The sequence below is a fragment of the Mirounga leonina genome, unplaced genomic scaffold (genome assembly GCF_011800145.1).
Source record: "Mirounga leonina isolate KUSES-001 unplaced genomic scaffold, KU_Mleo_1.0 Mir_173, whole genome shotgun sequence".
In the NCBI taxonomy this organism is placed as follows: Eukaryota; Metazoa; Chordata; class Mammalia; order Carnivora; family Phocidae; genus Mirounga; species Mirounga leonina.
Genome location: NW_023270447.1, coordinates 10,544,957 through 10,560,008, shown reverse-complemented (window position 1 = coordinate 10,560,008; position 15,052 = coordinate 10,544,957). Strand labels below are relative to the sequence as shown.

Below are 15,052 nucleotides of genomic sequence, written 5' to 3'. Positions count from 1 at the left end.
GGGGAGGGGCAGAGGGAGAGAAGAGGGGGGAGGGGCAGAGGGAGAGAGAGAATCTAAAGCAGGCTCCACGCCCGGTGCAGAGCCCGACGTGGGGCTCAGTCTCACAACCCTGAGATCATGACCTGAGCTGAAATCAAGAGTCAGCCACTTAACCGACTGAGCCACCCAGGCGCCCCAAATAACTGGTTTCTTATTCTATACATTTCTCTTTCTTTTAAGAGGGCGTGTAATGGTATAGCATTTATATTAGTCCTGGTAGTCAATGAATGATTCTCTACAGCTGAATTCATCTGAAACGTTAAAAAAAATTTTTTTTTCTAAATGTGAGATAAAAGGTTTAAAAAGATCTCTTCTAGGAAGCTGTGAATGGTGGGCTTGTAAAATAGTGCCTTTCCTGTTCTGATAGACCCTCCCTAGGGTCCAACATTGCACTTTGTTCTGCAAGCCCCACAGCAGATTGGCCGCAACTCTAGAAAACCAGAAAGTAAAGGCTCAGGATGATTTTAATGCGGCAGAACTCTCAGAACTGAAGGGGCTGATAAGACAAAAGGAGTTGGGGTGATGTATAGTCAGGGTGAGTCTTTTTAGATTGGGGGTTACTTCTGGAGCGGGCTACCCTGGAAGCAAGCTGGTAATAAAGATACAGGCTGAAGGGGGGATGGTGGGGCTGGGCTCTAGACCTTTCCCTGCATTTGAGAGGTGGGCCATCTTGCTATTTTCTCCTTCCCCTTTACTGCCTTTACATCTTAGGTCATTTTTGTCAATTTTGTGTAGTTAGTTTTATTATGTGCCTAAAGCTAATAAAATGTGACATCTGGTATCTCTCCCCACATTAATCTGGTGTGTGGTTTAGAAAGATTAAATGGAAACAGGCAGTGTTTTTGCAGATGAACCAGCCACATCTCAGTCTTTCATTCCTTACTCAGTCATCTCTGTGCCAGGCACTAGGGATATAACATAACACTGAGCACATGCGAACCCAGCCCTATGTTCATGGAGCTTCTATAGTCCAGTGGGCGGTAGGGAGGATATTAATCAAATATTCAGACATAGGATTATTTGTAAGTACTCTGAAGCAAAGATCTACTAGAAGCACATAACAATGGAGCCTGGCCTGTGGGGGTGGGATGTGTGTGAAATGGGGTGAGGGCCGAGGTGGGTGTGGGAGAGGGATCAGGGAAAGAGTCTCTGAGGAAGTGTGACTAGAGCTGACACTTAAAGGGTAGGTAGAAGTTAACTAGGCCTGGGAGGGTGATGTGCTAAGGGCCTGAGGTGGGGACTAAAAGGAATAGCTTGGCTGGAGCTTACTAGTATTAAAACCAGGGAAATGAAGCCCCAAAGACAGAGAGGTAGGGACTGCACCAGCCTGGACCTCACAGTCAAGTATGAGGGTTTTGCTTTTAATTCCAAGAGTTTAGAGGGGTAATATGATCATTACTGGGTTTTAGAGTAATTATTTTCCTTTTCAAGGCCTTGGTTACTTTATGAAATGTGAGGAGGGTTAGTCTTTTAGGTACAGGGCATCAGTCATCATTCTGTTTTCTATCAAAGCCACGCGTGTACTGTCTGCATAGTCCTCTTGCCTTCAATACCTGCCATTGAATAAAGGGGTTAACTTACACTGCTTGAGAATGTTTCTGTGGGAGTGAATTTTAATTTTACCCGTGCATTCCTGAAGAAATCTCTGATTGTTTTCATTACTGTGAGTCTCAGAGGGGGTTTTCTTTAATTGGCTTGCTCCAAAGAGGGAAGTCACAGAATGACAGACTCTGATACTGGAAGCTTACTTGACACCATCTAGTCTGTTGTTTGGCTTAAAGGCAAAGTGGCGACACTAACCCATTTTACAGCAGCAGCAGGGCCTTGCTACTTGCCCCAGGTTAAGAAGGTACTAAGCGGAGAAGGCTTCCTCATACTTCCGGTATTGTCAGCCTGTACTTTACTAAAAACCGAGAATAATGTACCAAAGACCAGGAGTCAGAGTGGATATTGGGGTTCTCTCCTTCCTTTGTGATCTCAACAAATGTCAAACTTCATGCAGGCAAGTAAATGGTAATGAGATCAAGCTTCCTACCTTATGAAGACACTTTCTGGTCTGTGGGTTTGTTCCCCAGCTGTGCAGAAAGCATAGTGAATTTCGGGGGGAAAGCTGTAAGGTTCTTCCCCTTCTTGGAGGAGCTATTCTGAGGGAAATGCCTTTGTACCCAGACTCAACACATTGAGAGGGCAGAATGCATCCAATAGGGCTAGTAGCCCTTGGGAAACATGTGCACTGTTGAATGGGTTTGTCCAATATGTATAACTAGAGTCTTAGACTCTTCAGACTCTAGTATATATATATGTGTGTGTGTATATATATATATATATTTATATATATACATGTACACACACAGTACATATTATAATATACATATAATAGTCTATAATGTATATAATGGCTAGAAATGTGATATATGATATGATATAATATTTGGAAAGAACTTTAGAACCTTAATTCAGCAACTTCATCTGATGGATGAGGGTGTGGAGTGCCAGGCACACGCCAGGGACACTGAGCGATCAAGTTGGGACTAGAACCCCTTGTTTCCAAGTGGTCTTCGATTTTCTGTCAGACTCTGTGTGACTTTTATGGAGTTGGGGAGCTTCTTCAATGCGCCATCTCTCTTCCCTGAAAGTCAATGTCAACGTGACTGTGGTTTGCTATGCCATAAGGGCTTGAGTATAAGCCTTGAACTGTAAGGGCTTCAGACTGTACTCTTAGATTAGTGTTTGCTAAGCAGTTGAAGCTTTTTTGAAATTTGATTATTATGAGTTTTAGCCATGTACAAGAACTTTTATCATCTGACTGGAGGGGTGTGGATAATATTCCAGTGATAGGGAAATTATTAGGTGGTATGTGGAGCCCACGGGGCTGCACTGATTAATTTCACTAAAATTGTATATATGTACACACATATATGTAATCTCACTATGCTTCAGAGGGTACTGCTACTCAGTGTTTATCACACTGTGATAAGGTTTACTTGTCTTCTCATTAGGTGGTGAGCTCTTTTTGAGCACGGAATAGCAGTCTGTAGGCTTTCAGTAAATATTTGAGTGAGTGAGTGAATGAACAGACAAAAACTGTCAGCAGTTGTGGTAAAAAATTGAAGAGTTGGTATGCCTTACAATAATCTTATAGAATTTCTCCATCCTATCGTAAAGCAGTTAAAATTTTTTTTTTTGTAGGGGCGCCTGGGTGACTCAGTCAGTTGAGCATCCAACTCTTGGTTTCGGCTCAGGTCATGATCTCCGGGTCATGGAATTGAGCCCTGAGTCAGGCTCCCTGATCAGCATGGAGTCTACTCAAGATTCTTTCTCCCTCTCCTTCCTCTTTTGCCCCCCTCCCAAATAAATAAAATAAAAAAAAAATTTTTTTTTGTATTGTCAGCACTCTGATTAATATACCAACTTATAGTGCCTTACCCAGAGTAAGTGGTCATAAATTTTGTTGAATGAATGAGTACTGCTTGGAATATAGCTTATCTTTTTGCTGAGGAGTTGAAAATTTTTAGATGAAATTTCGGATATGCAGAATAAGGTACAATAATGCTTTACACAATGAGTTCTCTGAGAATGGACCCACTTAAATTGGTTTGTTTGAAAAACCAAACACAAAATAATGATATATCATAAACTTCATAAATCTTATAAGAAGACTTAGATACTTTGGGTATAGCAAAAAGGCTTCTAGGCCCAATTTATATTTTACTTCAAATCTGTAGGGCCAGCAGTGTGGGTATTAGGTGACCCTGTGGGTATTGGGTGACCCTGTGGGTAGTGGATGACCCTGGTAAACGATTGCTCTGATCCTTGGGCTCCCATTTCTTTGTCCTCCCCAGAAGGAGATGACTCTCTCTTCTCTCCTCTCCCCACTTGCAAGGCTCCCAATTCTTTTAACTTCTTTCCTTTCAAAACAGGAAAGAATTTGATTTTAGCTATTTATACTTACCAAATAAAAGACAGATGAACTCACTTTTACTGAATAATTCATGAGTTTCGTTCTGGTTATTGACCCATAATTTGCCAACCTACAAGGGGAAATTTACAAATAGGTAAGAGAGGTTCATTTGTTCGTTTGTTCATTCATTCCTTCGGAGGGAAAGCTGAAGGTACTCTGAAATAATCAAATAATATATCCATGGTTTTCCCTGCCCAAATGAGCCCAGATGAGACCAGATTATCCCTCCCTCCCCCATCCAAGAAAAAGTGGTGGCCATTGCTTGGTTGTGGCTCTGGAGGCCTCTTCCTGGGAATTGCCAGAATGGAGAAGACACTATCTATTGTGTCATTAACTTCAGACTTAGGAGCCCACTCAGCCCTCAGGTTTTTCTTTCTTATGTCTCTGCAGGACTCATCTCTGCCATTTCTCTTCCTCTTTCACTGTCCCCGGGTTGATGACTTCCATTTCTTCTACCCTGAGCCCAACTCCTTCATTCTCCTGCCTTGGTTGCAAGTTGCCCAAGTACATATTTTTTTTTTAACATTTTTTTTTTAAGATTTTATTTATTTATTTGACAGAGAGACACAGCAAGAGAGGGAACACAAGCAGGGGGAGCGAGAGAGGGAGAAGCAGGTTTCCCGCATAGCAGGGAGCCCGATGTGGGGCTCGATCCCAGGGACCCTGGGATCATGACCTGAGCCAAAGGCAGATGCTTAACGACTGAGCCACCCAGGCGCTCTGCCCAAGTCCATATTTTATACTTTTTAGCACATTTGACTTACTTCAATTGCTATCAATTGGTTTTGTATTTTAATATTTCTCTCTAGTAATGGTCTGGCTTATTAAATGTGTTCCCATTTTCCCCACCTCTGGTGAAGAGGATTCTTCTAAAGAAGCATGCTGTTGCTAGGTATTTACCCCCAAAATAGAAAAATACTAATTCATAGGGATACATGCACCCCGATGCTTATAGCAACATTATCTACAATAGTCAAGTTATGGAAACAGCCCAAGTGTCCATTGATGAATGGATAAAGAAGATGTGGTATATATATATATATACAGTGGAATATTACTCAGCTATAAAAAGGATGATATCTTGGCACTTGCAATGACATGGATGGAGCTAGAGAGTATAATGCTAACCAAATAAGTCATTCAGAGAAAGACAAATACCATATGATTTCACTCATATGTAGAATTTAAGAAACAAAACAAGTGAGCAAAGGGAAAAAAGAGAGAGAGGCAAACCAAGGAAACAGACTCTTACCTATAGAGAACACACTGATGGTTACCAGAGGGGAGGTGATGGGGGAATGGGTGAAATAGGTGATGGGGATTAAGGAGGGCACTTGTTGTGATGAGCAGCAGGTGTTGTATGGAAGTGTTAAATCACTATATTGTGCACCTCAAACTAATATTATACTGTATGTTAACTAACTGGAATTTAAATAAAAACCTAAAGAAAAAAAGGAAGCTTATTGTTGGAAGGTGTCTTCTTTACTCATGGCATTTTATTATATCAAAATTGGTGATAACCCAGAACAGTGTGAGCAGCTATGACCATATTTTGCCCCAATGATCTTGACATTTTCAGAATGTATTTAACCAGTTAGAAAACAATATAAAAACATAAAAGTATATTATTATAAATACATATATATTCTTAGAAATGCTAACATTGTGAGGAAAGAATATATAAAATGGCCTTAGGATAGAGTTTGTTGGGATGCCTGGGTGGCTCAGTCGGTTAAGCGTCTGCCTTCGGCTCAGGTCATGATCCCAGGGTCCTGGGATCGAGTCCCACATCAGGCTCCTTGCAGAGCAAGGAGCCTGCTTCTCCCTCTGCCTGCCTCTGACTCTCTCTCTCTGATAAATAAATAAAATCTTAAAAAAAAATATTAAAAAAAAAAAGAGTTTGTTGGCTTTATATTTGCCTGCAACATTTCTGATTTTTGAAGACCTGTTCTAAATTGCTCTTGTCTGTGCAAAGGTTTTGACTGCATTTCTTAGTATGACTTGAGGCTTATCCCTCCTTTTGTGAAATATGAAAGCTGGCCCATTGAGCTTTAAGATTTTGTAAGGTGGGAAACTGGGTTCAGATTGCTTTTCATCTCCCCTTAACCTGCTGCTGTGGCCAAGATGCAGGTATAGCTTCTTATAGCTGTCTGATTCTCTTACAGCAACCTGTTTCTTTGAGAGACAGTAGAAAAGAGTGCGGACAGGATCCTCTTCTATTTTTCTCTCCTCCCCTGCTCTAGGTCTCAAATTGTCTTTCTGGAAATATGACCTCCTTGAACAAAAGGGGATAGGAATTCCCAGAGCCTAATTTCACTATGGGGAACTATGTAGGCCTCTGAAGGGGAAGGACATCAGTTTCTTCAAATGCTTTATCCATACCTCACTCAGGTTACTTGGCAATTTCTCTAGTGTTTTATAGTTATTTTTGTCCTCATCTTTTCATCTTGATTGGTGTTTTCTATGAGTGCAGAACATTTTCCGCAATGATGGAAATGTTCTATATTTTCATTTTCCAAATCAGTAGCCATTAGCTACATGAAGCTTTTGAATGCTTGAAATGGGCTAATTAATATGATGGGAGTACTGATTTTTAATTTATTTAACTTTAATATTAATTAAAATTTTTTTATTTGACTATAGTTGACACAATGTTACATTAGTTTTAGGTGTACAACATAGTGATTCAACTTCTCTATACATTATGCTACAGTCACCACAAATTTGCTACTGTCTGTCACCATACAACACCTTTACAATACCATTCACCATACAACACCATACAATACCAATCCCTGACTATATTCCCTGTATCTTATATCCCCATGACTTATTCATTCCATAACTGGAAGCCTGTATCTCCCACTCCTCTTTACCCATTTTGTCTGAACCTCACCCCTCTCCCCTCTGACAACCAGCAGTTTGCTCTCTGTATTTATAGGTCTGGTTCTACTTTTTGTTTGTTTTTTTTTTTTTTAAAGATTTTATTTATTTATTTGAGACAGAGAGAATGAGAGAGAGCACATGAGAGGGAGGAGGGTCAGAGGGAGAAGCAGGCTCCCTGCCGAACAGGGAGCCCGATGCGGGACTTGATCCAGGGACTCCAGGATCATGACCTGAGCCGAAGGCAGTCGCTTAACGAACTGAGCCACCCAGGCGCCCCTACTTTTTGTTTATTTATTCATTTCTTGTTTTAGATTCCACATATGAGTAAAATCATATGGTATTTGTCTTTCTGTCTGACTTATTCCGCTTAGCATTATACCCTTTAGGTCCATCCATGTTGTCACAAATGGCATGATCTCATCCTTTCTTATGGCTGAGTAATATTCCACTGTGTGTGTGTGTGTGTGTGTGTGTGTCCGTACACACATCTTTATTCATTCATCTATGTGTGTACACTAGGGTTGGTCCCATGTCTTAGCTATTGTAAATAATGCTGCAATAGAAATAGGGTGTATAACTTTAATTAATTTAAATTTAAATAGCCACAGGTGTTGGAGAGTACAGATCAACTTAACAACATGGTCTGTAAAACAAAACAAAACAAAACAAAAAAACAAAAAAAACCCCCAAAAAACAACATGGTCTGTATTTGATGTACTTCTTCCTGTTTTATTGGAGTATACCAGTTTACTTATCCGATGTTTGGTGAAACAGGTGTGTTTGTTAACCATGTTGCTTCCAAAAGTACATGTGGCTAAGCTGGCTGTGCAGTTAGAAACTACACAGTTATGAGTTCGAAACTAAAGTTGGTTTCTGATGGTTAGTATGAAACTGGAATTAGATACTTCAAATTCTTTGTGCCTTCCTGAAATTTATTCAAAGTGAATCTAAAAAGCTGATGAAACCACCATCACTAAAAATTCTAGATTTACCTTAACATTCTACAAGTGTCAACATTCATGTTTGAGTAGGAAAAAACAGGGGTTATTAGCTGAGTGTTACTTCCAGTAACTCAAGGACAAGGAAATCTCTGTGATAGAAACAGGGCTGTCTTAATCATGCTGGTAGGTGCTTATTTTTATATATTTTTCATTTTGATTCTTTTGAGTGGATTCTTGTTTACCATCCAAGTTACATGGTCAGTAATTAGGTGTAATAAACATAGTTCATTTTGAATTCATGGGTATTTTGTTTATACTTACAACACAGCATCACACTGGGAACTTTAGAAATATATCAGTAACTTTTTATTTCAAATCATTGCAAATTTCTTTTTTTGGCAACTCTGTTTTTTCTCTCATGAAGCCTGTATATCGGGACAGCAAATTTTGGTGTTAACTAGAATATAAGTTCCAAAATATTACCAATCTGGCTCCTGGCAGATTTGATGTAGTTTAATGATGTTATCTATAATACTGTAATTCAGGTAGCAGAAAAAAAGTAAATGACTCCCTCAAAATAAAGGTCTTTTGGGGATGGATTTTTGAAACTTACTGATAATTTAATAAATTTTTGAAACTTGTTGATATTTAGTAAATTTGTGGTCTAGGCTAAATTGAATCTGAGCACATTAGTGAGCAAAATATTCAAAATGAGGACTCGTTTGTTGAAGTTTTATATTATGAGCAGGATGTTCTTCTAAGCCTATACGGTATAAGATAGAGCCCCAGAGTGAGAGGCTTACCCTGTAGTTGGGCAGGTAGGAACTACACGTAAAAAAAAAAAAAGATAATTCACAATATGTGATAGTGTCTCAGATGGTTAAGTTTTGGGAACTTTGAGAGAAGGGTAGTGTTTCCTAAGGGTGACTGGAAAGGTAGGATTTGAACTGGATTTTGAGGAAGCTAGAGAGAAGCAGAAAGAGAAAAAGGAGGGCATTCCAGCCAAGGAGACCAGTGTGAGCTGAGGCTTGGATTAAGAATATGCATATGGAGTATTTGGGAATGAGGAATGGACATGTTTGTTGGAATGCAGATTCCAAATGGGGCCCTTTAGGAGGTAAAGCCATCCTGGAAGTGAGGGGCATGAGCATACATGTGTAGGGCTTTGATTGCTGGGCCAAGGAATTATTTTGAAGGGAGTAAGGAGCCATTAAACATTTTTGACTGGTGGGAAGATATGTGAGAAGTGAGATGTTATGAAGATTAATCTTTGGAGTGGCATACAGGATGATTAGGCAAGGGAGTGGGAGAATTTAAGCAGTAAGGATGTGAGATGAAGACTCTGCCCTTCTGTTGCTAACATTGGAATGGAAAAGCAAGGGATGACTTAAGAGTAGTAGCTTTTCTGGTGTACGAGAATTAAATTGGTATTTATTTGTTGTGACTGAAAGGTTTCATGCCCGAATAACTGGGAGAAGCAAATGTTTTGAGTCTGGTGGGCTGATTTGAAGGAAAGATGTGTTGAGTTTTAGATGTTCTGAGTTCCAGGTAATGGAAGGACCTGTAGATGTGAGGTTCACAGGTAGTTGAAGATGAAAAGGCTGATGCTGGGTCTCAAGTGTGGAAGCCATCTAATCTCTCTTCCATAGGGTTATCAGTGAAATTCATGATAGTGGGTATGAGAGAACTGCAGACTGCTGACTGTAGCCTGGAGACATCTGGGGTGGGGAGAGGGAGAAGGGCCAGTGTGTCACATGATGCAGAAAGTTCAAGGAGAAGAAAACTGAAAGAAGACCACTAGATTGAAGATCCTTGAGAACTGAGAGCGCTGTTTGAGGGGAATAGTTGGAATTGGTAACTGAGTAGATGATAAATCAAAGTAGGAAGTGAACATGTTATGTTCTTGTTGCTTCTTTTGTTGCCTGCTTTTTAGTCCTTTTTCTGAATGTCCTGGCAGGGAGATAGAAGGAGGTGGAACTCGGAGCTGTCCAAACAGTTCCCTGTTAAGAGACCGGAGACTGGTTATAGTAATTGGTGATCCTCAGGAGGGTAAAACCATTAGTTATTTGGATTCTCTATATATTGACCCTTATTCTTTTTTTTTTTTTTTTAAAGATTTTTATTTATTTATTTGACAGAGAGAGAGAGATAGCGAGAGCAGGAACACAAGCAGGGGGAGTGGAAGAGGGAGAAGCAGGCTTCCTGCTGAGCAGGGAGCCAGATGTGGGACTCGATCCCAGGACCCTGGGATCATGACCTGAGCCGAAGGCAGACGCTTAACGACTGAGCCACCCAGGAGCCCTATTGACCCTTATTCTTGACAATAACTAGAATTTGTTTGCAACTTTAATGAAAATAAAAATGAGCGTTGATGTTACTGAAAACTATATTTCTACTAAATACTACTTTTTTTTTTAAACAATCTCAGTTTTTATGCAGATTTTGGACCTCTGAACTTGGCAATGGTGTACAGATACTGCTGTAAACTAAACAAGAAACTGAAAGTGAGTATTATGGTGATGTTTATATTCTGGTATTAAAAACTGGAACTTTGAAATCTGACCACTGGGATTGCTGTGCACATACCATTTAGTTAGGTAATCTTGATCTTTGGATATTTATATGAGTGGTTCACCCAGAAGTTGAAACTGATCCACCTGAGTATTCCATAAAGGACATGTTAACCTCTCATTTTTCAGGATGAATTGAAATGTGAGCTGGAATGAAGTCATTGGAATAGTGATCTAAGAAAGAAAGCACAAATCCTTTCAGGTTGTTGTTTAATGAGTCTATCAAATTCCTTCCTAGGATGATTTTTCTGAAACCAGGTGATGAAGGGGCTCATCACTGCATGGCAGGAGCTCTGGAGCTTTTCCTGTCTGATCAAGATAGAAATTTTTATGTATTTCTTGAAGGTCATCTTTGTAGAGTTAACAGCCAAGTGAGATTGATGAACTAGTAGTGATACAAGAGGGACTTTACCTGTTATGACAGAATTTGGGTCATACATTCAGTATTCATCTATATTTTTGATTTTACATTTTTTTTCTCTTAAACTCTAAACATATATGAAGAAAAGCAATATGTATACTCCTGGTTTTGGTAAATTTATTTCACCACATAGAAAGAAATATTTCTATTTTTCTTCCAGTTTTCTAAATGAGGATCTTAAATGTAATGTTTCAGTTTGGAAGGTCAAATACTACACAGCATGCTGTTAAAGATGACTGCTAAATTACAATGCTCAGGTTGTTTATTCTTTCTGCTGGTTAAAATGTTACTGGTGTGACATAGTACTATGCCTTGTACAGATTAGCTGCTTGGTGATCATCTTTTGAATCGATTGATTTTTATTGAACTTAGGTAGAAAAGACAGTGGATGGTGGAGAATTTCCTGTAAAATATGTTGTGAATTTTTGAATTCACAGATTTTTGCCACTGATCTGAAAATGCTAAATGGTCAGGAATGAATGCCAAAGAAATATTTTTTTTAATCATTGTATAACATAAGATCTGTTGTAATCAATTGTTTAAAGACTTAATTTGTAAAGTATTAGCTGACTTGAAAATATGTATGTAAATGCCTTTAACTGAACTGATCTACATTTTGCAGAAAAGAAGCTACTGCCTGTAGTTTAGAAAATAAACTTGAAACTTTTGTAATCACCAAGGAAGCAAATAATATCCTTAAAAGGATTTAAATATAAAAATATAAAATGACTTTTTAGTGGGTGAATTAACAAGGAAAGGAGAGTTCATAAATAATTGAGGCTTATTTCTTCCTTTTGAGGACCTAGGAATTTTTTTTGCTTTCTTGATTAGTCCTGTTAGTATGTAGTTGGTATGAACTGGGTATTATAATTAACAATTTGCAACCTGACTATTATTTAGAAGATTGAAGAGAAGAGAATCATTATTTTGAAAATAAAATTTTTGGTCTGACTTAGTGTTCTTATAGCAGTCACGTAAGAGTAGATGGCTTGAGTAAGGCTATTTTTCTACCATGTTTGATACCAAACCCTATAAGTAAGTGTATACATGGACTTGTTTCGATTTGTTTTCATTTACAAAGCTTTCTTTCAACATTATATGAAAGTTTAATAGAGTTCAGCAATCCCTTGTTTCATTTCAGTGATCAGGTAATCTGATGGATTCCTAGAAGGACCTTTTTAGCTTTAATACGGCTAGTGGTACCCTGTTACTTGCTGAAGGAATGAATGTTAAAACCCAAATGTTAATAAGCCATGGATTATTTTGAAGCATCCAAGTACAATCTCTATGTTAGGAGAAAAAGACTGACTACCAATCCAAAGCTACAATTGCTTCAGCCTTGTGGAATCTGTTTCTTTAGCTATAACATAGGGGTTACAGAGCTCCCACAGAGGGGTGGTTAGGATTATATTAGAAAAATATATGTAAAAAGTCTTTGCAAATTTTAATGTCTTATGGTGAAGAAAGTTACTAATGGAACATTTATGACTTTGGGTAAGAAATAACAATAAGAGTTTTTCAACCCAGTTTATGAACGCCTTCTCAGCCCCCCTAGCTATTATTTCCATATTCAAAAGCTGTCCGATATAATTTTAGGAATGGAAATGACCCTTTAGTCCAGCCAATTAATTTTATCGGTGCAAAAAGGGAGGCCCAGGAGAGTCAGGTGACTTGGCCAAGGCTGCAAGGGAAAGTGGGGGCTCGATTTCAAGGCTCTCGACTTATTCCTGCTCCTCTGCACCTTCGTTGCTAGCCGAGCCTCTGTGGTTTATAATCTTTCCAGGCGTGCTCACAACACTGCCCCAGCTGACTTCACCTTGTTGTCCCATAGTGGTCTCGAGACTCCTCCGCCTCGTTTGCTCCAGTGACTCCGGCTGCTTTTCTTCTAGGAACCCAGACTCCAGGCTTTTCTGCTTTGTCTTTTTTTTTTTTTTAAGATTTTATTTATTCATTTGACAGAGGGAGATACAGCGAGAGAGGGAACACAAGCAGGGGAAGTGGGAGAGGGAGAAGCAGGCTTCCCGCTGAGCAGGGAGCCTGATGCGGGGCTCGATCCCAGGACCCTGGGATCATGACCTGAGCCGAAGGCAGACCCTCAACGACTGAGCCACCCAGGCGCCCCCAGGCTTTTCTGCTTTGAATGGACCCTTCTCGTTCCGTACCTCCCATATTCTGTCTCCCTCACCTTCATGTAATCTCCAGGCCCCCAGGCTCCGTATTTTCTCGGGCTCCCTGTTGGTGTTTCTCGTCTGCAGCCCGTGTTCACTCATCTTGGTGAGACCTTTGGGCACCTTGCTTCCATGCCTTTTGTCTTGCTTGCCTTGACAGCTGCCGCCCTTGGCGTCTTTCCCGGTGGATGATTTCCCGCGCGAACTTACTGATTCACTGCATATCGCAGGACCCCTTCGACTCCCAGCTGTGCACTTTACCCTGAGCCACACCAGTTGCTCCACGCAGTGGCTTGTGACGTCCAGCCTGACTTGAGGGCCCCTTTTCTCTGGTTTGATCGCTCCTTTACGCCTTCTAGGAGGCATCTCCTCGCGCTACGGGAGAAGGTGGGAGGTGCCTCCCGTTTTCTCAGAATTCGCTGTGCAGATCTCTATTATTGAAGAATTACAATTACCTGTTAGGATAGCATTGCTCTCTCTCACTAGACTAGACGCTCCTAGGAGATGGAGATGTGACATATAGTTCTGGGTCCCCAGTGCCCAGCACAGGGTCACCAGACCCACAGAAACCTCTGTCGATCTTATCGTGATCCCCTTGACTTCATGATCTCCTTGACTTACAGGTCCCCTTTTAGCCTTTTGCCTCTGGAGATTTCAGAATACTCTGCCCTCGCTGTTTACATCCTCACTACGCACTGATTTCTTAATCCTTTGCTGTCTCACTTTTGCCTTACTTACCCTGCTGAAACTGCTCTGGTGACATTTTTAAAAAAAAGATTTTATTTATTTGAGAGAGAGAGAGAGAGAGAGAGCGCGCACCAGCCGGGGGGAGGGGCAGAGGGAGAAGCGGACTCCCTGCTGAGCAGGGAGCCTGGTGTGGGGCTCAATCCCAGGACCCCAAGACCACGATCTGAGCAGATGCTTAACTGACTGAGCCACCCAGGTGCCCCGCTCTGGTGACATCTTAAACACCAGATCTGATGGTGTTTACTTGGTCATCAAACTCTACTTCTCTGAATAATTTGCCACTATTTTAACCGATTACAACTTCTTGGAATATTTCTCCTGTGTGGTTTCCTAGCTCTTTTAGGCATGTCTTATTTTCTACTTTGGCAATTTTTATTTCTTCCAATAAAGCTTTTATGTTTTTTTCTTCTTCTTTATTTGATACTTTATATAGATAGGTAATATTTTGCAGTGCATTCTACATTTTTTATTTTTATATTATCAAAAGGTATTTTTTCAAGTTGATGATTTGAGGTGGTGATTTATTGCTATTTTTTGTATGTCAATATACATTCTATTCCCAGTGACTTTCATTTTAATTATGTTGATTAGAATGGAAAATTATCCATCAAACATGTACTTAGATTCAAAAACCAAAAGTAGGGGTGCCTGAGTGGCCCAGTCGGCTAAGGGTTTGCCTTTGGCTCAGGTCATGTTGGGCTCCTTGCTCAGCGAGGTATCTGCTTCTCCCTCTTCCTCTGCCCCTTCCCCTCAGCTCATGCTCTGTCTCTCGCTCTCTCCCTTGAATAAATAAATAAAATCTTAAAAAAAATCCACAAAACAAAAACCAAAAGTGGAAATCACTACCATCAACAAAAAAACCTATATTTTAAAATTTAAACTATATTTTAAAAAGTGTAAGCACTAATTGTTGTGCAGTGATAGGTTGTAGTTTGCAATTTCTGGTCAGTAGTTACTGTAATGGGCTAAGCAGTCCAAAGAAGGAAGATTTATTGAACTAAGAACAACTGGTAAAACTGTGTATGTTGTTTAATGTAAAATGCCATCAGTGATTGATAGGCTAGACCAGAATTCAGTAATTTGGTATTTTAAGAGTTCCATAAACCCCTGAAATTATATATAAAATTTTATGTGTATTTACATTTTCCTCTGAGAAGATGCATAACTTTTAAAACAGTTCTTAAAGGGATTCTTGCCACAGACAATGGTAAAAACACTGGGTTAGAATATACAGTCTTCTAAAAGGGAAGACCGTTCTAACAACATAGTGATATTTTAAAAAACAATACCTTCTTCAAATTTAGTCATGTAAGAAAATC

At 39.8% G+C, this 15,052-nt stretch overlaps 1 protein-coding gene across 5 annotated transcripts in view; it reads left to right on the top strand.

Moving 5' to 3' along the window:
- The window catches only part of CDC14A (cell division cycle 14A), a 181,561-nt gene that overhangs the window by 11,502 nt on the left and 155,007 nt on the right, over positions 1-15,052 (top strand). For all 5 annotated transcript variants that reach the window (XM_035017924.1, XM_035017928.1, XM_035017925.1 and 2 more), the window contains exon 3: positions 10,256-10,331. In XM_035017924.1, the coding sequence (XP_034873815.1) occupies positions 10,256-10,331 (76 nt within the window). The remainder of the gene's footprint in view (positions 1-10,255; positions 10,332-15,052) is intronic.